We start from the raw sequence: 24,500 nt of genomic DNA, 5'->3' as shown, positions 1-24,500 counted from the left end.
CATCAGGAGATTGAAAGGATCTCCCTCTGGGGATTCTGACCTACTCAGAAAAAAAGATCTACAGGTACTGACTCTGGGAGTCCTCCAAGGAAAAATACAACTTGCCACCGAGTCATGCCACGTGGAGCCCACCTAATTGACAGGCCCACCCATGCACACAGAATTTCCAAATATGTCTTGAGTGTCTCCATCCTCAAGGATGACTTGGCCAAGAATCAGCAGCAAATGAGGAAACACACTAACTGGGAGAAAATGAGAAAATGCAAGAAGGAGAATTAAAATGAATATCCTCAGAGAGAGAATAAAAACATTGTGTTTGTGTGGAAAAAAGGAGTAAGATGTTATTAACAGCATAATCAAGAGTGCTCTCAGGAAGAGAAAGCGTAATATCGGAGGTGAAAAAGGCAGAGAAGGATTACGTTCAAGGAAATCACAAAAAACAAACAAACAAACAAACAAAAACAGACTAAAGAGACAAATTTAAAAAGTGAGAGAAAAGTAAAACAAATGAGAAGTTAACTCCTATAAATCAAATATTCAAATAACAGGAGTTACAAATAAAAATTAGAGAAAATGGAGGAGGGGATTTCACGACAAAAAATAACAAAGTAAGAAAGTTTCCCTGGCCTTAATTAAGCACGTGAATTTTCAGATTGAATGGGCTCACAGAACGTTCAACTGAGTAAATGAAAAAGGCCCAGTCCAAACACATCGATATGAAGTGACAGCACACCAGGAAACATCACCTGAGAGAGGACTCAGGAAAGAGGAAATGGACCAAGGATTAAAACATCATTGGATTTGGCAGCAGTATTGGAGGCCTGAAGACCCTAAAGTGATACCTTCAAAATTCTGAAGGAAAACAATTTCCAACCTGCAAATCTGATACCAAGCTTAGCGTGAAGATGAAATAAAAAATTTCTGAACCTCCATATATCTCTCGTGAACCCACTCAACAAAACAATGAAATAACCCGAGAAAGAAGAACTGGGATCCAGAAAATAGCAGAGACAACAAGGGAGAAGCAAAGGGGAGTCCAAAGGCCTGACGAGAGGTGATGACTGACAGCCGCGTAGTGGGGCTAGTGATTTGGACAACTGAGAATGGAGGGACTTCTCCAACAAAATAAGACGAAGATATGAGTGGCTGCGTTTGAAGGAACTGAGAGGAAATTTAGTCCAGTCATCTGTTGAGGATGGATAACTGACAGGTGCACACACACTGGCCCCTGACATTTGCAGACCAAGCCAAGAGTAGGACGGAGCCTGCAGCATACAGCCCCTCTCCTCCTCCTGCCCCCAGCGTCTCTCTCTACCACCAGGGGTCTTGCACAAGCCTGTGTACGTCACTACAACACCAGCCCCTGGGTCAGTCTTTAGCCTTGAAGTGTGCACGCAGTAGCACCATCTGCCTTTGCAAGAGGGGGCCTAGAAAGGGTACTTACAACCATCTGAACAGGGAACTCTGGAGTCCAGGGTTTTAGAAGCAAGGTCTAGGAGGGCAGAGTGACACAGGTTCCAGTCACCTTGGCCCCTTTGGATCTCTTGCCATGAAAGGATGAGGATGGGGGAAAAGCCAGACTCTAAAGTTCATGGCCAAATGCAAAGGGCCCTCGTTGTCTGGGTCTCAGAGTAATAGTGAATGCATGAAACATCAAGTAAACTCTTATAAAGGCAATTACTAACTTAACAGGCAGCAAAATGTTATATTAGAAAGAAAATGTCATCAAAGTGTATTATTGTTAATAAAACATTTAAAGTATAATCAGTTTTTTAAAAAATATTGCTCAGCTACGAATACTATTAATATTGTTACAATAATATAAGCATTAAATGTGATTTTGCACCAAATCGTGTTTTAATTACTTTGAGAATTTGGAAAGAAAAAAATTTTATGTGTAAAGTGGGATTAAACTTTCACAGTAGGATTACTAAATAGTTACTAAAAGTAAAATAATCAACGAATAGCAGTATATGCATGTCAGTTCAAAATATTCACGTTAATTCCAGAAGAAACAGTTAAATCGGTTGAAATCATTTGCTGCTGATCAAGGGAATTAAAGGGAAAGGCAGGGAGATGCTGCCTACTGTTCGAAGGCCATCATTATTTAACTTTTGAAACTATTTACATTATTACCTTGATGAAATAAAATTAAATTAAAAGAAAAAGATCATTAGAAAGAAATACTTGGAAAATGAGTGCAAAAAAAAAAAAAAAACAAAACAAAAACCAATCAGTAAATATAGAATCATCAAAAGGGAGGGCCAACTTTTTTTTAGAATAAAAATGAAAATGAATAAAAAGTAAAAAAATGCACAGGTCCGACTTGCAGACATAATAATGAAAATTTCACTTTAGACACAGTACACCGTTCTGCAAAGCTTTCGTGGATTGTCATTTATTATTTTTATTGCCTTAATTTATTCCTCACAACATGCCTCTGTCGGTATCATTTGCCAAGTACCCAGTGTAAACAGAGTGCAGAGTGAGAATGGAGGGGCGATAATAACAAAAGACAAATTTTTGTTTCCAGAAGACTCACCTCCCACCGAGAGACAACCAACACAAGTGGGAAAACATGAAAACACAAATTAGAGGCACATAGAAATCCAGCTAAGGTGGATTAGAAATGCGCGATGGAGACCTTCTGAGGCCTTCGGGAATTTGCCGTCTGAAGGAGGTTTTATGGAAGTAATGGATTCTTACTGTGCGCTGAAGGAAGGAAGAAACGAGTTCTAGGGTGGCGATAAGGAAGATGATATAAAAGTAAGATTGGCTGGGACGAGGTCAGAGGGGAAGGTAATAGGATGGCCGCCCGCCTTGACCCCGCCCTAATTTGGCCATGCTCATCCCGCCCATCCTGTGTGTTCAGGTGGACCCCACTTTCCACTTCCAGCTCTATCTCCACCTACGCCACAAAATGTGCCCTAGTAGGAAAAAGAACAAAAATTTCTCTCTCCTCCTCACTGTTAACTGTGGTTTCGCATTCCCATTTTGGGCACTCAGGATTTTCTGCCACGTGTCCTGATTCAGTTTTCCCTGGATTGGAGAACAGTCCAGAAAGAGCATGGCCTCTGACGTTGAATTTGAATCAGAACTTATTTTCTACCATTATAATATCAGACAAATTCACAAAACACCCTGATCTTGTTTCCCTACCTGCAAATTGGGCATAATTGTCTGATTTGCAGTGTCCGTGGAAGAATGGAAATAATGTGTGTAACGTCTGCGACATATTTGTCGTAGAGTAGGTGTGCAAGACATGGTAGCTGCTATTAGAATTGCCAAGGTTATTATTATTTATGTAAATATCCTTTTCTCAATTAAATGACACATATCTCGAGGACAGGGACTTTGTCCACAGGATCATGGGGTGGATACTGTTGAATCAGTAGATTTATCAAAACAGGGATGGTACGGTGTGTGCTCAGAGGAGAGTCCCACACCACTAATTTAAGTGGTTCTAAATGCTGACGATTCGAGGGGAAGCCACTGAATCTAATCCTGACACAGGAGCAGGGACACTGAGCTGTAGGTAGGTTCAGTGATCCTACTCTGCTATGACACCCCTACAAACGACAAAGAGAAAAATGCCTTCGAAAGTATCTGAAGAATATCTATTTCCACTATGAACAGAGAAATACAATCATACAGAAAAGTTGAAACTTTTAGTTCATAGAGTTGAAACTAGAAGCTCAATTTGATTTAATTCAGCTTACATATAGTGAGCTGACTAAGCCTCTGAGCTAGACATGAGAAAGTAGATAATCTGTAGTCTTTGACTTTAAAGAGCTTATTGAGAAGAGAAAATATTTACATTACAAATAATTCTTAAAGTGGTTGGAAATTTTTGGTTCACTGTTCTATCTGTTAAGAAGTAAAATGTAATAAGAGGTTCTGGGTTTTAAATGAGAGACATTATCAACAAGAACGCTAACTGCTGCCATCTATACATATTTATGCTCAACTTCTACATTATTCTAAACTGTTGGAATGTAATGTCACTTACAATATTTCAAGGTAAAATTTATTGCAATATATAGAAATAATGTGTCCATCTCCTTTTTTTTAGCTAAAGAGGAAGAAAATCGGCTTTCTTCCTTAAAAGGATCACTTCGAATTCTCTCATGCTTTCTACATCAAATAGTTTTATTTACACAGAGGTATACGGTGAGATATATTCAGGTGTGTGATGTTTTCTTGCCTCCAGTATAAAGAGATCTATTTTAGTTCACAACAGCATGGTTATTGTATTCATGAGAGTTGTCAAATAAAAAATCCTTTTACTGAACTGAACCATGTTTTTTAGGGTTTTCAAGTATTAAAAGATAAAATCAGCATTCTTCTGGCTACGTTTATTGTATGGAGTGAAATCCTCCTAAAGCATAAGAAAAAAAAATGCCTTTCAAAGTATCTTAATGCCAAGTCTATTTTAAACAGAACTTCAGATTTGGAATTACTGATTTGAATTCTTATTCCTCCTCATTTCAACAAATATCTATTATGGGACTTGTTTGTGGTAGATGATACCATTGGTGCTGTAAGGAATACAAAAACAAACAGGACTTGGCTTCTGTAGTATATTGTTCAATGGTCACAAACTCCTCCCTTCTCAAGAAATATGCCCCTTTGTAATGCAACCATGCTGTACCTCTCATCCAGAGATAGTCTCTTTCTGCACCTCTTCAAACCATGCTGGCCAGGTGACTTACTTTGACAATTAGAATGTGGAGAAGTAACACATGAGTTCCAGAATTTAGGTCTCAAGAGACCTTGTAACTTTTGCCTTTTCTCTCTTCGAATTGCGAGACCACCATTCTGTATAGAAGCCCAAGACTAACGACCACTTCGATATAGAGGTCCAGCTCTCTAGCTGTTGCAACTGAGCCCAATTCATAGCTGACCCTACACCTAAATGCAGCCACACAAGTGAACTCATGCCAAACCAGCAAAGAACCACCATTTTCATCTCTAAAGTGGATTTTTCTTGGCAAGAAACAGAGAACATATTTTAAAATTTCTCATTTATCGGTTTCAAAAAAAAAAATTCCCAAAGAATACTGCAGCTGTGGAACTTTCAAAAGCTGACGTGAAGAAGGTTGCACTGGTAGGAGGACTCGCATTGACTTTATACAACACTATTGCTTCATGAGAAACAAGAGAGTGATCCACGGTAGTGGTTTAGGAAATATTTTCTCACGCAAACAAAGACTCGAGTTAGAAAGTTCGGATTGTACATTGTGTTCCAAGAAAACAAAATGTTGGGATGACGACCACTCTTAAGCATAACAAGGAGGAATTGTTCAGTATCTGAAGAAAAGGAGGACAAAGAGGGAGAATAGGAGGGAATCTAAGAGAAATCCAGAAGAAAAAAGTTAAATCACCCAGAAAAAAAAAATCCACAACAAAATCTGGTTGTTCTCAAACTACTCAGCAAGTCAAAGGGCTAGAAATCAAGCTAGAAAAACCACTAAAAACTCTGGACAATAAGTCTCTGAGCCAAAACCCAGTCAGATCCTTCTTTAGGTATAAATAAACGAAAGTGTGTCATGTACTTGAGCACATAGGGTCTCTTCCTGAATAAGCTACTGGAAAATCTATGCCAGGACAATGAAGCACGTATAAAAACAAGTCCAAAATGGAGACTTCTTGGTAGAAGGACAGGTATTCAGCAGAAAAATGAGTAAGATGCAGAGATGAACTTAAATGTTTACTTTAAATGTGTTTGAAATGGTTATAAGACTGAGCACTAGAAAAAAAGCATTTTTAAGTGAATTAAATGATTGCTTTATTTCTAAAATAATAGAAAACAAATCCATAACCACTGGGTTCTGAAGAAAACCTAGGATTAGAGTGGTGGAGCGTAAAAGGAAACACTATTACATTTCTTACCTTGCACAAGAGGTGATTTTCAAAATTAATAATATAGTCTTTACTGTAAGAGTTAATTTAATACAGGTCTAAGATTGTGTTAGAAAAATCTAAGTTAACAACCGTTAAAATTGAAAGCACAAAGCTTGTCTTTTAAAGTGTTGCCAGGAAAATAGCACATAAAAATAAATGTATACAGCAAAAACGAACAATCCAAAAAAAGCACATGAATAAACAGCAGAAATAAAAAGCCTTAAACAGTAACAACACCATCTATAACAATAGTAACTTATAAGAAACACATCTAAAACAACTCAGAAAAGCTTAAAAAAATTATGGTGATCAAAAGCAGAGCAGATAACTCCAAAGGAAGAGCTATAGAAGCAGCATTTTAATATCTGATAAGTCAAAATAATTTAAAAAATTTAAAAAGCCTTATTTTACAAAGATAAAAGTTCATTTTATGCTGAAGATAAAATGAACAATATAATCCTTATAGGATGCAAATCTATAGAGAGATTGATAAAAATGTTACATTGGAAGAATTTATGTATCAATCTATGACAGAATTCATAGGCAAAAATAATACAAAAGTTCATAAAAATAGAGAAAAAATTATTAATATTTTTAGAATATGTGATTATATGCTTGAGACCTAAGTAATGAAAAACTTAAATAAAGTGAATAAACAATATAAATACACAAAGATTTATAAATTAGAAATTCTGCTTAAGATGGTAGAATAGGGTGGAACCAGAAAGCAGGAACCTTCCCCAGCCAAACAGAAATATGTGATAAATATCATTTCAAAATGTTAATTCATAGCTGACATCAAAAGTAAGAAAGAGGAATCTCCAGGGGTCACAGATGGAGCAGGAATCATCAGAAAGATGAGGAATCAGAAGCTTTATGAAGCAACCAAACCAGATCTGCCTTTCAGGGGCTAGAGTTTTTATGCTTCCGTGGTGAGCAGATGGAAGTCAAGGCCTTGGGACCGAAACTAGAACTATCTCCCTGCACAAAATGAGGAGCTAGAAAATGGGGAATCCTCACTGTGACACGAATACAGAGAATTCTCCCCGCCCATGTCTGGGCATGACAGAGAATGGGGTTTTCATCTAAACTGGTGTCAGGGAGAGGGTTGGTAGAGTCTCTGTTGCAGAGGACATGATATTATATATGTTAAAGACTCCATCAAAAACCGTTAGACCTAATAAATGAATTCAGTAAATTTGCAGGATACAAATCCACGTATAAAAATCAATTGCATTTCAAGGCACTAACAATGAACTATCAGAAAGAGAAATTAAGAAAACAATCCCATTGACAATAGCATCAAAAGAAAAAAATACTTAGGAATAAATTTAACTAAGGTGGTGAAATATTTGTATACCAGAAAGTTTAAAATATTGATGAAAGAAATTGAAGATGACACAAATAAATGGAAAGATATTTAGTGTTCATGAATTAGAGCAATTAATATTGTTAAAATGTCCATACTACCCAAAGTAATATACAGATTCAGTGCAATTTCTATCAAAATTCCAATGACATTTTTGAAAGAATGATTTTAAAGATGGGTAAGTTCAGAAAGAAGTTAAAGCATTCTTTCTTTCCTTATCCTAGGATGAGAATAGAGACTGACCGACTTTGGTGTTTTTAGAAAAATCTGTATTCATATTAAAATTTGGAGAATAACATGTAAAACAGAAATAGATAAGTTACAAACCCAAAGGGTGGAAGTGAGGAAAAGCAGGAAAAATAAAATTTTATCAGACCAACAGAAGGCAGTGCTTGACGAGAGCTTCATGATAACGCTCTGCCTTGTGTCGGGGAGAGATGGCAGGTCCCATGGACTAAGGGGAATGGAGGTGGGAACGACTGTTCTGAAGAGCAATTTAACTGCATGTACCAAGAACCATAAGAGTTTTCATTACTCATGAATTCAACTTTCTGGAATTTATCCTGAGGGGGAGAAAGACGAAAGATGTGAGGAAACACTTCTATCGAGAGATGTTCATCGTGACGTTACTTATACTGGTCAAAAATTGAAAGCAGCCTAATGTCCAGCATTAATCGAGTTTTAAACTACCCAGTCATAGTTTTGTGTTCAATGTATATTTGACAAACTAATAAAATAACCATGATATAATTTTAAGTTAAAAAAAGCTGAATAATAAGAAATAGTTAAAATTTACTGAGTGCTAAGTGTGGGTCAGTCATTTTTCTGAGCTTTTGCTATTAACTCCTTTAATTCTTATTAAAACCTTTTGCGGTTGATACTGTTCTTGTCATTTTATAGGTGAAGAGATTTAGGCACAGAGTGTTAAGTAACTTGCCCGGGCTTGGTTAGCTAGTAAGTGGTAGAGGTCTGACTCAGACCCAGGCAGTCTGGCCACAGCACTTGAGTGCTTTACCATTGTGCCATCCTGTCTAGATTCAGAAAGCTATACACAGTATAAACCCAATCGTGTGTGTGTGTGTGTGTGTGTGTGTGTGTGTGTGAGAGAGAGAGAGAGAGAGAGAAAATATACTTTGATTCTCAATATAAATAGTGGATATAGCTAAGTAGTGAGATTATGAATAATTTTTAATGTCCTACACTTTCTCAGTTTTCATCATTTTCTTCATCGAGAATGTTTATTTATATAATTGCACGCCCCTTCATGTTTAGGATAGAGCAATCAATCCATATGACAACCAGTCTATAACCTATCCCAACGGGATCTTGGCTCCTCACCCCCAGTATATCACAGAATTATAGTCGTGGGTCAACCAGCAGAAGGATAATCTAAACAGGTGGTCCTTAAACTCCTTTGGGTTGTAAACCTCTTGAGAATCTGGTGGAAGTTGGGTACCTTCTTCATCAAATGTACATGTATCTGAAATTTTAGATTTCTAAATTTTCAGTAGCCAATTATAGACAAAAAGTCTCTGCTCACAGGATAAGAACAAACCAGGTTAAGCTGCCTCACTTACTGGCAGCTTCAACTACCTGGATCACTGCAGAGAAAGGAAGAAAGCATCTCTCATGCTTCTCTCCCCGACTAAAGCATATTTAACTTGCTGATCCTTCTCTATGTCTCTGCCCTGTTCCTACCCCTAGGGGTCTGGTTATGAGAAAGACCAAAGTAGTGGAAGTTTAAATGTATTAATATAAAAATGATAGCCATGGTGGTGGGGCCATTGTCATATGACATATGAGAAGAGAGAGATTGCTCAGGTGAAGGGACCAAATGACAATGCTATTTTGATCCCCACTGCCTTAGAGTAGGTGTGGTGGGAAGACAAGGGATATAGTTCAAGATAAGCAGAAAAATGAACTCCTTATTTTGCTCGATATATTCTTGATGAGAGACAAAGGCTTATATTTAATAGCTAGAAAAGTCTAAAAATGAAAATACAAAGAATAGTTACCACTTTGTTAAACAGTTTTTTAGTCCAAGTGTAAATGAAGATATGGGTTTCTTCCTGTTAGGCTGAGGAAGTATTATAAAGAAGAAAGATGCATAAGTCAGCGGGGAAGGTAGTATATGAATCGAAGGTTAGAGAAACCTTGGAAGAAAATTGCCCAGGTTTTCAATTTTGCACAATCCCAAATAGAGCTGCAATGAAAGATGCTTCCTGCTTTGCCTGCTGGTGCGTTAAGCGGAACTATATTTCTGAGCATACAGAGAGATGTGAAAAAATTTGCACACTGCTACAGCTCATTTACTTTATTTCTTGGTATCCCCCAGAGGTTTTCACCCAAAGCATATAATTCAACAAGCTCAGTTTCCTGGTTTCCTAACCACAGAAAATTAGAAGGAGAAAGGGTTTTAAAGCAGGCCCACTGATAGTAACCAGTTAACAGCTAAGAGGAAAAAGAAGTACTAAAAAAAAAAAAATTTGAAAGCTCATATAACATGGCAGTATGGGCCATGTGGCCTAGGGAAGATCCATATGCCCCAAGGACCCTCATCATGACAGCTATTTCACAGTCCAGGGTAAAATAATTTATATTCATTTTAGTCACCATTTGTCATGAAGAAAGTATTAAATTATATTTAACAGGTTAGAGAGTATATGATGCATTCTAAGGTGCTTTTTTTTTTCCTTTTTAACCATAATTGAATAAAATAAAATTTAAAAACTGGCCTTATAAAGCAGCCCTCAACTATTTGAAGATTGAACATCACTGGTACACCCTCTTTTCTTATAAAGATACAAGATAAACGAGGTATTGCGGTGTTATTCTGGGAGAGTTCGCAGATCAAATATCAAACTGAAATACTCCATCTGTGGTATGTGATACACTAATTGATATACATGCTATAAAATTATGTGATGGATTAACTCATCAGAAACTCACAAGAAAATATGTGATCAACAAAATCTCCACTGACTTGTCAGGGAGAGGAGGATGCTGAGGAGGAGTAAGAAGCCATTCAGTAAGATGGAGGTGGAGAATCAGGTTTCTATTCCCTGAGCTCTGGATCACGGAAGGTGGCACCCTGAACAGTGGAGGTTGCTGTAATGTGAAACCTCTCTCTTAACTTGGTCTTACAATTAGAGTTGAGAGAAAATGATGGTGGTCATCTCCTTTCACAAGGTTATTACATGAGGCAGTTGGCACCCGAGCGCATCACACAGTGGCTGGGAGCCACAACGGGACTGAGTGTTGCCCACCTCTTCTACAACACACTCTGTCTCCGTTAGGTGAATCACTGGGCAAGGGGTAGACAGAGCATCCTGGTCACTTCCTTACTCATTCTCAAGTTCATTTGAACACAACTCCAGTCCCCTCAACAAGAATATTGTCACTGTGAAGAGTCTAGAAAAAGCCTCTCTCATCTGGGCTTTCCATTGTTTCAAACTTCTCTCCATGAGTCACTAAGTCAAAGGGATGTCACTGAGCCCTATTCTGTACTCATGGACACCAAGGAGAAAAAGACAAGACCTCCTGCCTCCAGGAGCTTCCAGACCCTGTGCAGTAAAGATTCGTGTGACAGGCATTCAGGGAAAGACAAAAGAAGAGATCGGTGCTGCCTCAGCCTTGGGCAGAGCTTCTTAAGCTTTGAAAAGATGAGTGTGACTCAATTTGTCCTCAAGCATAAAGCCCAAGTTCCCAATGGCAAGCAAGGCCCTTCATTCCTGGCCACAGTCGACCTCCTCATCCTCATCTCTCTATATGTACGCCTTCATGCTCTCTGCCCCATGGAACTAACTGAAGCTCTCCCAACATGGCCAGCTAGCTCTTTCTCGCCCTAGAGGGTTGCCTAGAGTGCTCTTTTTTGTCTCAAACAGCCTTCTTCACATTTCCTTCCCACCATCTGCTCAATCTAACTTCTCTTTCAAGTTAGAAAATGCCTCCAGGAAAATTTCTCTGAGGCCCCAGCTTTCCAACCAGGTTATATGCCTCTTTTCTGTGTTCCAGTAGGGCCTATTCCAACCTCATTATGGGAATGAAGACTGAGTAGGAACTAAGTGCTTGAAGTAGGAACTGCAAAGTTCAGGAAGAGATGAGATAAAAGAGTAGGAAGAAGGGAAGAGGAAGAAGTCTCATTTGATTCAAGTGGAAGATGTCCTTCGGATAAGGAAAATGATGCCAAATTCTCAAGGTTTTACATGGCAAAAATGTATGGCGAAACAGCCAACTTTATTAGGGTGGCGTTAAAGGTTTGTGAGCAGAGATTTCCGCAACAATTTTCGATCAGAGATTAAATGGCACAATCCCCAACAGCAGACTCAAGCATAATCGGGCATCATTAAGAACGAGAAAGAAACACATTCAGGATGAAACCACCAACTCGCCTTGTGATTTTGTCCAGATCTAATGCCTTCTATTTAATATGAGGATAAAAATAGGTCCTCCAGAAACTGTTGTTGAGGATTAAATAGAAGAACATAGCACAAGGAGATGCCCAATACCTGGGCGCATTACAAATATTAACACTCTCTAATACCCAGAAAGACCCCGGGTGTTACTTGTGGGAGTGCTATACTTGAAATTAGATCAAGACACTTCGCAGCGAATGCTGGAGATGGAGAAGAAATAGAAGCAAAGAAAAGAGAAAAAATGATAAACAGAAAGAGGGCTTGCAAAGGAAAAGCAACACATCACTTTGAAACCTTCACGGCACAATTTACCCTCTCTTTATTTTCCTGTTCAATGTTACATTTTGCAGTATAGTAGCAATAACTCCTACTGCTTTATCGTACACTCACAATAAATGGCTTCGGGGGGGTGATTTACAGCCTTAGCAAAGTGCAGGCATTTAATCCCACCCTGCGGCCGTTTAAGGTTCTGTACGTGACCGTCAGGAGCGATTATCTAGGAACCGTATTTAAAGGTCAGGAGAGCTGGTGGATGGTTACTGTGTCGAGGTTTGAATCTTGGGGATTGGGAGTTTCCTTTCCAGTTCTATGCATCCTCCTTGTAAAGGGATCAAAAGATGCTTCCTGGCTTATTGAGAACTCGGGAGAGCTCAAAAGAGTTTCAAAGCACACAGGAAAAGCCCCCAGAGCCTGCAATGCACTTAGGAAGGAAGCCAGCTATACCCATGAGAAAATCGAAGTGAATGCAGCATACAGGCAACTCCATGATTAAAAACCGCCCTTTCTCTGTGCCCTCTTTTACTGACCCTGGCCTTTTAGAGAACAGACACGGGCCGTGTCCCCACCACAGCCCAATTTCAAGTTGAGTAATTGAGAGTAAGTTCAGTGTTGGCTGCTGTATCGGGCCCTGAGAAGGAGGAAGTTATTCTTAGACCCTCAAATTTCTAGCCATTAGAGGAGACATTTTATCTACAAGGTAAAGAGTGTCGTATCTTTTAAATTCCTGGATTATAAGTGTGAATTTGGGAGGAGCAGCTAGGCTAGAAAGATATGCTATCAATAAAAGCTCATTCTCCAGGTCCTACAGCCCCCCTCACCACAAACTCGCCTTTGTAACAATATTGGATAAACCACGTGACATCTGATATCTTCCCGAAGGCAGCCACCAGTTAGGCGGGGACTTATGTGGCTGTTATCTCAGAGCAGAGACCCCACCGCTCTCTCTTCCATTCAATCCAAGTGGGAGATGGCTTCTAACGGGCCAGCTTCCAAGGGCCTGAGGTCAAACAGAAGGGCTGTTGACAGTGGGCAGAAAGCACCTGAGCCCGGACTACGTGGAATTAGAGTGTGAGTGCTGAAGAATGTCTGATCAGGAGTTTTTGTGGAAGAAAAAGGAATTTAAAAGAAATATTTGCTGACTCCCATGACAAGCCATATACTGGCCCAGGGAGTTGAGGGAGCAACATAAGCTATTCTAACTTTATTCCTTCATCAATCACCAGCTTTTTAAGAGCACACAACAGAGCTATCTTCTGTTTTCTAAGATCTGTCAACTGAATGAGAAATGATATCTTGGGCATTTTAGACTCTGGGTAGGCAGAAGTGGGAAAACCACCTGAATTGTGGAAGCAAGGAAACGGCTGTCTACATGTCAGACCCCTTCTCTATTGCATATCGATTAATCCTCCCAGCTCTACGAAGTACGTATGATTATTCCTAGGCAATGAGGGAACCGAGGCTCAGAGGAGTTACGTGTTTTGCCAAGGTGGCAGAGCTGGTAAGCTGCAGAGCTGAAGTTCTGTTTCCAGCTGAAGGTCTGCATGTGAACACTTATCTAATGCAAAGAATGGGTAGGCAAAGATGATGCCTTCCATCATCATCTTAAATTGGGCTCCTATTAAGACCGCTTTTTGTAACATATTTCGAGAAATATCCAGATTCTTTTTCAGAGGCTAGGATTTTTCATGATCAAGGTTATTATTGCCACTGTTACTATTGTCAAATAATTAGGGCCAAGACTGGCTAGGATTTTCAATGTATGAGTGGCCAGTTTTTGTGAGATTAGAGTATGTGGCAACAGGATCTGCCTGTCGGGCTGAGATGCTTTCCAAGTCTTTTGAGACCTTGAGTGACCAGTCAAGACTTGCATACTGAGAGCCTCCTAAATACCTGATGTAGTGGCCCCTAAAATTGATGAAAGAGCTCGAGTGATGAGCGGTGCAGCATGGTATTTTAACTGTGGCGTTAGGTCTGAGATCCAGCCTATTTTAGCCAATTACCAGCTTTATGACCTCGTGTGATTCTCTAACGTCTCTGAGCATCAGTTTCATCATCTGCAAAATCTGGACATTAGTAGTGCCTACCTAAGAGCATGACTGCCTGCCACATGGTAGGCACCCAACATTGTTAGTTTTTGTGGTTATAATAACTCTCTTCTTTAGTTCATTTTTGCTCATTCATAAGATCATAACGATTAGAAAACTGATCACGACACAGAGCAATTCTGGGAATGTTTCTGTCGGAACAGACAGCTCAACATTTTCTTAAACCTCTCTCACCAGGCCTTGGGATTTGGGGAGAAGGGTTACCTCATGGAGCTAATAAGAAGCATAAAATATAAAACCCACCTGACTTGCCTCGTCTCTTTTTGCCTCACCAATATTCGGGCATTGATATGTTAGAAATCTGTCGCCTTTGGTGTGACAAGTTCTTATTCTGAGGACAGTTAAATTAAAGGAGTCACAGACCGCCTGCTACTTGTAAAAAGCTCTTTTGTACTCTTGCAAAAGCTAAAGATGAACCTCACTCAGCTGAGTTATTTATAGTTTGAAGAGTTATATCCCACCTACTGCCTCAGGGTTTTAATCAGGAAAAAGAACCTACTTGCTGCTCTTCTCCCACTGCCAGACACCACCGAGCTGTCCGGATGTTTTGCCACGTCAGCCTTTTGGAGATTGCCACAGGTCAGCGATAGCTGGTGACGTTGGAAGGAGCTGCTATCTCCAGCATATCCATCAAATAAATTACTGCATGGCGTGAGGGGACGAGAAACAGCTGAACACCACCCCGGGAAAAAAAAAATACTCCCTAACAACAGACAGATTCCAGGTTGTTTTCTGCATTATAAAGTAAACATGAGAGTGTCCTTGCTTTCAGAATTGCGAAGGCAAGAAGGTCAAGTACCCTGATAACATTCGTCTTCCTGTCGTTTAATACCGGGAGGAATTGGGGGGGACCCGTGTAAGATGCCATTCTGGAACGCTGAGCTCAGAACAGGAACGCTGCCTTTGGACTTTCAGAGACGGTCACAGAGCTGGGCGGCCGTAGCTGTTCAGTATGTTTACTGAGTGCTCGAAGGCATGAACGAGGCTCGGACTCGTCCCACTAAAGAATAACAGGACTTGTCTATTAGTGAGTACCCCTTCTGCTTTCTCATTCACTCAAACCGAAACTATGAGACCCTCACCACTTTCCTTCTTCCTACTCATATTAGACAGGCTCTTGACATTGAGCTTCCAGAATCATCTCAACTTCTGGTGGACTCCGCTTCTAAAGCACATTCCTCATTGTCTAAGCCCCACTAGAATGGTGTTTACACTGAGCCTCCCCGTGCCTCTTGGCTAGAAGCAAGAGCTGAGAGGAGGGTGTGAAGAACCTTCAATTTGGATCAAGGGGCCACTTTGCCACTTAGCAACACACCAGTGATTTAGATTTTGATAGAAAGAGGCTTTGGGAACTGAATACAATGGAGGGATGAGACCGTAGCTAGGGCTTAGTGGAAAAGCATAGTTTTTACATTCAGACAGACAAGGGAAGAATCCCATCTCTGTTATATGTTACCTATACACACATAGATCCTTGTAGGATTAGAATATATATAAAACACTTGGTACAAAAGAGCTTAGCGAAGGGACGTTGACACTGGTGTCAGGGCCTTTCTAGACACCCCCATCAGGGGTTCTCGAAGTGGGCTCCAGCTCTCCTCAGGGCTTTGGAAACATGAAGGGGGCTTTTTGGTTGTTACCAAGCCTGGGAGAGGAGACGTAAACATTCCCCAGTGCTCGACACAATCCTACACATTAACAGCTGAACAGTTCCAAATGCCAACTGTGAGAATCTGCCCCTAGAACTCAGCTCCGCTGTGTGACTCATTGTACTCAAGCACACACTCGTCCACCAGCAAGAAATCCACTTGCAGCCTTTCAGAAGATCCGTAGATATTTTGAAATATCTAATCACTCAGGGGCTGAGCAATTGGCTCCAGATGTCTTAGGAATGAGCTTAGAATTATAAGCCCTGAGTCTGAGTCTAAGTTTTTCCATTGATGAGTCATATAGTTCTGTAATTAGAAAGTGTATTCTCTTCTTCATTGTCTGTCACTTAGTGATACTGAAACTCCCCAAACTGTTATGAGCATGAAACCAAAAAATGTACATGGAAATGCCTGGAAACCATAATGTCCTGTGCAGCTGTATAGTATATAGATGTACAGTATTATGTACTGTCATATAATTGACTAGGAGCCAACTTAAGGTTCTCCCCTTGCAAAATCTGATTGGCTTAAGCAGAGCAGTGCCAAGCTATATTAGAGCTTGGAACAAGGAAAATACAATAATTTTTATCCTGCCTTCTTTAAAATTTTAATATTTTGTTCATCAGAGAATTTTCTGCACCAATTTAAAAAATATTTTATGATGATGTTATTTACTTCGATACTGAGCGCTTTGGTGTCCCCTTAAATTTTGTGCCCGAGGCAGATGCCCCACTCCTCATTCTTGTCCTGGCCCTAGGTCTGAGGTCGTGGCTCAGGCTCCTTAATCTCCAATCCAGTCAGCTGTGCTTCAATCGAAACCTTCTATCCCTTGTTCTGTATGGTAGGGAGAGAGCCTACTGGATTAATTGCCTTCTTATAATAACTTCATATACTTGAAGGTAGTAATCAAGTTGTTCATCAACCCCCTGTTCTCTCTACTAAATTGCCCTAACTCAGCTCTTCCTCAGAGTGCCTCAGCTTCCTTACAGAAACTTTTCAACGAATTTGCAAACTGGCTCCTGATTTCTGGACTCTCAGGTGTAAAAAACAAACAATCCACTGACAAGAGAAGGTCCAGTGTAATTTTATATATTTTGATTTCCAATGTATTTCTAATTGTTTTTCTTTCACTAACATACTCGGGAGCCAGCTGGTCTACACACAGTACTAACGGATACTAGCGTAGCCTGTCGTGGGGCTTTTATTATCTGGATCCCCCACATGCCTTTCTTCTATCCTGAGAACACAATAAACATAGTTGGTAGAGGCCCTAAGACCAAACAATTTCTCAGAGCCACAACTGAGCTACCAGACCAGACTTTGGAACATGGTGGCTTGGGGTCTCCACAGCATTTCTTATACCTTTGCAGGTGGAGGAAAGTTGATAATGGCAGCAAATCCTGCTGCCCTTAGAAAGCACATCTTGTATCCCAGTATCATAGCTATTTCCCCTATTTAAACTTTTTTCTTAAGAAACAAATGCCATTTATTGAACACCGACTAGTGCTAACCTATGATCATTGTCACCTCCACTTTACAGGTGGGAAACCGAGGTTTATAAGATTTTAAGCAACTCATTCAGGATCACATGGCTGGTTAAGAAGTGGCTGGGATTTGAGGCCAGCCATCTGGCCTCAGAGTTGGTACATTTAATTACTATTCTCGAACGCCATCAAGTAGGGTGATTGGGGTTAATCCTTGCAACAGCTCCATGTGCCAGATATTATACCCATTTCCACTTAATGAAGTTGAGACTCCAGAAAATAAAATAACTTGACCAAGTTTAGTTCTTTCTTTTTTTTTTTTTTTAACTGAGTGAAATTCAGAAAAAATAAATGTGCCCCTCTATGCTCACATTTCCCTCTCCATGGGAAGAGCATTCCTGGGCAAACCAGGCTGTATGACCAGGCGCAAGTATGCAACTCAGAAAGAAACAAGAAGTAGATTTCATTTTCATCAGATCTTAAGAGGCAAATTGTGAACCCTTGCCAGTGCTGATACAAGTTTAGGTAGAAAAGATCAAAAGGTTCATTGAACAGCAGTGTCCCTTTAGGTGACATACAAAGCTGGTGAGCTGAAATGTAAACTCTGCTGACCCTGACAGTGCCAGCCTCATTTTATGAATGAATATGTGGGTGCTGACTTAATCTAATTCATGTCGGTTCAGCATGGGAGCCTCGGAAAATACAGAAGTCAGGTAGCTCTCTGCCGAGGCCCAATTTCTGAAGGAGGCCAGTTTATGCTCCATAGCTCAGAGTTGGCAGAGCTACACTCACTATTCTGCGCTTTTGTTCGTGGTGGCTGGGTCTAGATGAATGAGATTTACATAGTTTTAATAAATATTAATAACCATTTTAATCTCAGTAAACCTTTTATATGAGACATTTAAATCCTCAGTCATCACAGGCTCCCAACGAGAGTGAAATAATCATTTTGCAAATATGTGCCAATTTTTCCAGGCCTTTTGGGCCTCGTTTAGGCTGGGTCTGTGTGATGGGGACCACGTCGGGGGAGAAAACAAACAAGCACTTAGGATGGGCGTGCAGGCAGATCGGACCCATCGGTCTACTCCCATTTTCAAACATTGTATTCCTGTCTATATTTTTAATTTATTTACCATCTGTGTGCTATTATTTTTGTTGTGGGATGTTTTATAATATTAATGATAATTCTAGAAGTAATATATACTGAGTGCTTACCATGTGTCAAATAAAAAGCTGTATTCCTGAATGCATGACTTCATTCAACCCTTCCAAACACATTCTTAGATAGACATCATCATCGTCCCCACTTCACAGATGAGAAAACTGAGTCTCAGAGAGATTGCTTGTCTCAGGTCATATAACCAGTAAATCACATGACAGCATATCACATTCTAACTGAGATTTGTTTGCTTCTAACAACATCTGGCTGTCAGCAGGGAAGCTTTATCATTAACCTTATTGAAATCAAAATATTTGGAATAAATAGGATTGTACGGTTTGGAAAATATGGACTCAAGTAGTCTCAGCCTCGCAGGGTGTGGCGGTGAGGAGAGAGAGAGAGAGAGAGAGAATTACTTCAAAGAGCATATTGGATTAGGAGCCTATAAGGTAGATTTTAAAATCCTTTTCCATCTGTAGGCTCAGGCTGAATGAGCTTCACATTCATGAGTCATCAGAGCTGGAAAGTCTCTCAGAAATTACCTAGTTCAAGCTTCCCATTTTACACATGAAGAAACTGAGGAACAAAGAAGTGAAGGAACTCATTCAAGGTTATCATCATCATAAACATTGGATTATTCCCTCGGAGATTTGCTTCTTCTTACTATTACTGCTTGTTATTATTTCTTAATGCATTTTGAGATATGTACAGACCAAATGCAAAAAAAAAAGTAAGATATTTTGCTATGATTTATTTCTCTCTATGTAAGTCATCATCCGTCTTAGCAGATGGAAGTTCTAAAACACTTAACTAAGCATAAATGAAGTCAACTGATTATTCTCCAGAATCATCAAAATTTTCCTGTTCCCAAATCCAAATGTCAATGTGCCATTCTCAAAATGAGATTCATCTAGTTCAAGTCTAGCCGAACCCGTCTAGTTGAAGACAGACGCCCTATGTTGGTGGTTTGTGAGTCTCGGGAGGAAGTCTCCCATGGTAGATGGGAGCAACTGTTTATATCTTTGCACCATTGCTGGACAATAGGTTGCACAATGAGTTCTTTGCTGGCAAGGACTTTGTGTTTTCATCATTGTCCTCAGTGCCTTAGTACAAGCCCTGGCACAAAGTTTATAGTCATTCAACGTTTGTTGAGTGAATGATGGATGGGAGACTGTAAAGACATGGAAATCTTTCTTTTAATTATATTAGGAGATGAGGCTTTTTAGGATATTTTCAAGGTTAAATCCATGTCTCAAGTAACACAAATTTCATTGATCACACCTCCGCGAATGAAAGCTCAAGCCATAGGCAAAACTTTAGAGACTGATTCATGCCTTCTTTCTCATTAGACATATAATGAATATTGTGCCATATGCCAAAAAGATAAATATGAAAAAGACAGTCTCCTTCCCACAAGGACCTTGCAGCCTTGGAAGGAGGGTAAGAAAGAGCCCACAAGTAAACATACGATTACAATAAAGCCAGGTGAAGACAATTTGCTCTCAAGGAAGACCACCAGCTCTCGACTCCCATTCCATGTTTGGCTAGTTGAATGACACCGAGTGAGTTACTGAACTTCTCAAAGCTTTGTGTTATCAAATGTAAAATAGGGATAATAATAATTCCAGTCATGCAAAGGTCTTAATGGGTTAAATGAGGTAATATTTATAATTGCTTAGCAGAGTATGTGGTGAGTGTTCAAAACTATTAGCTATGATAACTGTGGTTCTTACACTCCTATTGTAAATGCTTTAATGGCAATATGGACAGAGGGAGAGTATCTAACTAAAGAGGGTTGGTTTGGGGTAGATGAAGACTATCTTCTTGAAGATCCTCAAAGACTGGTATGAAGCATTAGGCAGACTGTGTCCAGTATGGTTGGAATTGGGACAAGAAGTGGTTGGTCTCTCCTTTGGGACAAGTCCAAAGGCTTGGAGGCATTTAAAAGCCTCAGCTATTCAAGGTAAGGCTTATACTTCCAACCAGCTGGACCACAGTCCATGAAGAAGGGCAGTAGAGATATAGAAGGTAAATCATAAATGGCCTTGCTTTATTTTGAAGATTTTGCAAGTCATTGAAAAACTTTAATTAGGAGAGTGATATGAAAAAATTTTGGAAGGATCGTTCTGGCTGTAAACAAAATGGCTCAGAAGAGACTAGACCAGAGGCAAGCTCAGCGAAGCTGCTGCAGTAATGAGGGTGAGAAATGACCAGAACCTAAACTAAAGCAATAGCAATGGGGGCAACAGGAAGAGATTTGAGAGTTCTTTAAGAAGAAAAGGGTAGGGCTTGGCAACTAATTGGACGTGAGAAGCAAAGGCAAGGAGCAGCCCAGGACGATGCCCAGATTTTTCTGGCTTGAGAGAATGAATGGATGGAAGAACAGGTACAGTGGGAAAGATGACACATTCAGTTTGGAAACGTGCTGAGTTTGAGGTTCTTTATAGAACTCTCAGGGAGAAATATCTAGCATACACTTGGATAGAAAGGTCTAGCACTCAGAAGCAATACAGGGTTTAATTTCATGGAGAGGATCCAAGAAATCATTTTATGTGTTGAAAACACGTGATATTTAAAGCCATCTACTGAATCCATTTTTGTCATTGTTAAAGATGAGAATACTACAGACAGAATATATGGTTCTTCTCAAAGACGAGCTTTCAATTTTATTAAGATAAATGACTCACTTTGCTAAAGAGAATAATGACTTCTAAGGTGTCTTACTATTCTAACACTATGATTCTATCATCCTGAACACAGCTATGAATCTGGAATTGCCACTGATGACAGTAAACTTGTGGCCTTCAAGCTTCCCTTGTGGATGTCTGGAATATATATTTTTAAATGAGAGCCTACTATCTATAAAGCTATACAATCCCAAACATGCAGTGACTATGCTTATGAAAAAGAAAAACCAAGTAAAGACGCTATCTACATTTACCTACTCTGGTCCCAATTGGCTGCAAAGAGCAGAAGAATCTTCCTGCCATAGTGGTCGCGGTTTTCCAGCACTCCAGGGAATCCATCGATGAGAGCCCTCTTAATGCCTGGATCATCAGCCTTGAAGTTTTTGAACATGTCCAGGTTTAGCTGGCGGTACTGGAAGTACTGGGCCAGGAGTCTAAAGGCATCTGCTTGGTGAAACTTCCTGGCTCGGAGAAATCTCAGGATGAAGGCATCATCTGTACGTAAAAATCCAATGTCAGGCCTGGTGATGATCATGTCCCTGACTTGCTGAATATCCTGATGTAGAACATCTGGGTTCTCATTCAGTTCCAGGCGAGCTTTCTCTATAGTCTCTGGACTGAGTCCAGCCTGTAAGTGGGTCATCTTGGCCAAATCTCCTTTCCAGTTGCTTAATTTCTGATATGGGAGAAGAAGAGAGACTGGTCCCATTCACGTGACAGTCTGCTGAAACCGTGGCCCATTCAACAGTTGTTTTTTGTTTTTTTTGTTTTGTTTTGTTTTGTTTTACTACCAGGCTGTCACTGAAACCGACAGATCGAGGGTCTTCTTTCTGTTCCTGGAAAGCAGTAGGACATGCAGTGCCTATGTGGCAGTAGACATCCAAAAGAGTAGCAGAACCGAGGCCATTGCTACTGCGAAGCGAAAGAAACAAAACAGGAATGACACAAAGAAAGTCTGGGCAAATGAACTGAATCTTAGAAAAGCGATACATTATGCTGCAGGTCCAAAGACTAAAGGATAAATTATCCTTACAGTGGTATATTTGGCATGATTTTCTTAGCGACAACTTCAATGCATAGTGTACAAGTATTTGAAATATGTTTAGGAATTTTTTAGTTACATCGACTAGTTTAACATAATAGTATTTGGTCAGATTAGTAATAGGTTGCCCTTTTATTAATTACCCTAAGAAAGAGTAAGAAGAGAGAAAGATCCTTTCTGTTACACCATGCGTTAAAGGCCTATTCACGGGCCTAGATATGGCAGAGAAATTATGGTTGCTGTACAGTTTATTGCTTCCCATTAGGCTCTTTTCTCAAAAGGAAGTATTTTTCACAGAAATTCCCCACCTTTTTTTTAAGGCAGTCATTTGTATCTTAACAATAAAAAGGGACTGTTAAATATCACTGTACCCTAACCCCAAAGGTACAAAATTAATGACTCAGAACTGAACCAACAGCACTGGAGCGGGGGAGTAGGGAAGAACAGACTTATGGCTGCAAGCTTGCAATAATCAAATTCAACAGCGTTGAGAAAGGATGCTTACCTGTGGACATTTACTAGTGGTTTTATTATTTGCCTTTGTCATCGTTCTTCAGGGAAGGTAAAGGGACTTGAAACTCTTGGTTGCCTCTCTATCTAATGCAATATCTATATGGGCTTGAAAAATCACTTCCATTTTATGTAACTTTCTGTTTTCTGAGATATTATTTAACCTATGATAATGATTGAGAGTTTTAATCATCTCAGATATATTCCTTATGATTTCTCCACCTAAATAGTATATAGAGAAGCACTCATATAGTTCTCATTTTCGATATAAATGTTTAAACTCAGACATCTGTTTGATCTGACCTGGAAGTTCCAAAAATGAGAAGACATAAATAAAATTGGACATGTGTATTTTTTCCCCTAGCTTTTCTATGTAAACAGTATCTGCAGTAAGAGGCAGAATACTTACTCTCAACCTAATTATTGGTAATGCTTTATCATACAAAATAATTTAAACACCAAGATGATTCTTCTGCATCATTTAGGACTAGTAGTACTTTCTTAAGGGAGATAATCAACTCACACATTTCACACGACTCACACACTGTTTTATATTGCCTTTGCGACATAGCGTTTAACTCTGTGGAGATAAGAAATAGAACGGTCTTGATTCTCACTGATTTTAATGAAAGGAAAGGAACTAGTAAAGGAAAATATACTATGAATTATTCTTAGGATTGGAAGAAACTTCAAAATCCGTCCTAGTTCAAGAACCATCTGATATTAAAAATACCCTAACAGTTTTAACATATCCCTTCAAAAAGTACCCTTGTTTGATGTCTTCTTCTTCCAATCCATCCGTATACCCACTGCAATCTGTCTTTGACTGCTCTTACCGAACAATAACTAGGACAATCATATAATTTATTATCCAAATATAGACACACCAGGGGTACTAATAATGCTGGAACAACAGGCATAAATTGGGACCCAAGCAAACCCAGGCAGAAGGTCACCCTACTAGTGAATGACCTTTCTGTTGCTATGTACAACAGACAAATTTTAGTACCTTCTGTGGGTGTCCTCGATCAGTATTTGATACTGATGATGACTTCGTTCTTCTTAAAACGGTCCCATTCTCCCACTCCTTTCAGTGACCGCATATACCCTGATTTGTCTCCTAGCCTTCTGTTCATTCCTGCTCGGTCATCTCTTTCTGGGCGTACCACTTCAATGTGGTGTTTTCCAGGATCCTGCTCCATGATTTGACTGCCTACATGTGGATAACTTCAGGCCATAGCTCTCTCCAGATCTTCAGGTTGCATATCTAACTGCCTACCAAACACCTTCACTGAGATGCCCCAGAGACACCACGAAATCCATATGTTGAAAATTGAGCTAATCGTGGTTCCTCATCTCGAATCTGCTCTTCCTCCTCCATCTCTTAGTAACTGACATCATCTTCTGTACAGTTTCCCACACTGGGATTCAAGTCAGTTCTCATCCCACCCTCTCCCTTACCACCCACTTCCAGACAATTGCTTCCGGAATATTTCTCCGATCTGCCCTCAATTTTTTCCATTTTCACTGCCTTTGTTTAGGCCCCATCACACCTCATCTGTTTAGAACTGTGACATTCCCCCTATAGTGTCCTTGCTGCCAACCTTGTCTTTTTCCAATTTATTCTCCGTATTACAATTGAAATCTGCTCACGTCACTCCTTGACTGACAATGATCAATAGCTACCAATTGTCCTAAAATAAGGCATAAAGCTATGCAGCACGGTTTCTAAGACCCTTCATCACCTGGTCCCTATCTGTCTCTCCAGATTCACCAACCAGCCATGCAGCTACACGGAGCCGCTTGTTGCTGCTTCTCATTTCTGTGGGCCCTGGCAATAGCAGCTCTCTCTGCCTATAATGACCACTGATTAACTCCCCTTTGCCCTTCAGAGGTC

The 24,500-nt window shown here is 39.9% G+C and overlaps 1 protein-coding gene across 1 annotated transcript in view; it reads right to left on the bottom strand.

The window, feature by feature from the left end:
* Positions 1–21,831, bottom strand: part of CLVS1 (clavesin 1) — a 136,327-nt gene extending 114,496 nt beyond the window's left edge. Inside the window, exon 1 of the mRNA XM_011359195.2 lies at positions 21,306–21,831. Coding sequence (XP_011357497.1) covers positions 21,306–21,760 — 455 coding nt within the window. The 5' untranslated portion in view covers positions 21,761–21,831. The remainder of the gene's footprint in view (positions 1–21,305) is intronic.
* Between the last annotated feature and the right edge of the window lie 2,669 nt (positions 21,832–24,500).

The sequence above is a fragment of the Pteropus vampyrus genome, unplaced genomic scaffold (genome assembly GCF_000151845.1).
Source record: "Pteropus vampyrus isolate Shadow unplaced genomic scaffold, Pvam_2.0 Scaffold45, whole genome shotgun sequence".
NCBI lineage: Eukaryota > Metazoa > Chordata > Mammalia > Chiroptera > Pteropodidae > Pteropus > Pteropus vampyrus.
This window is presented reverse-complemented; position numbering and strand designations above follow the sequence as displayed.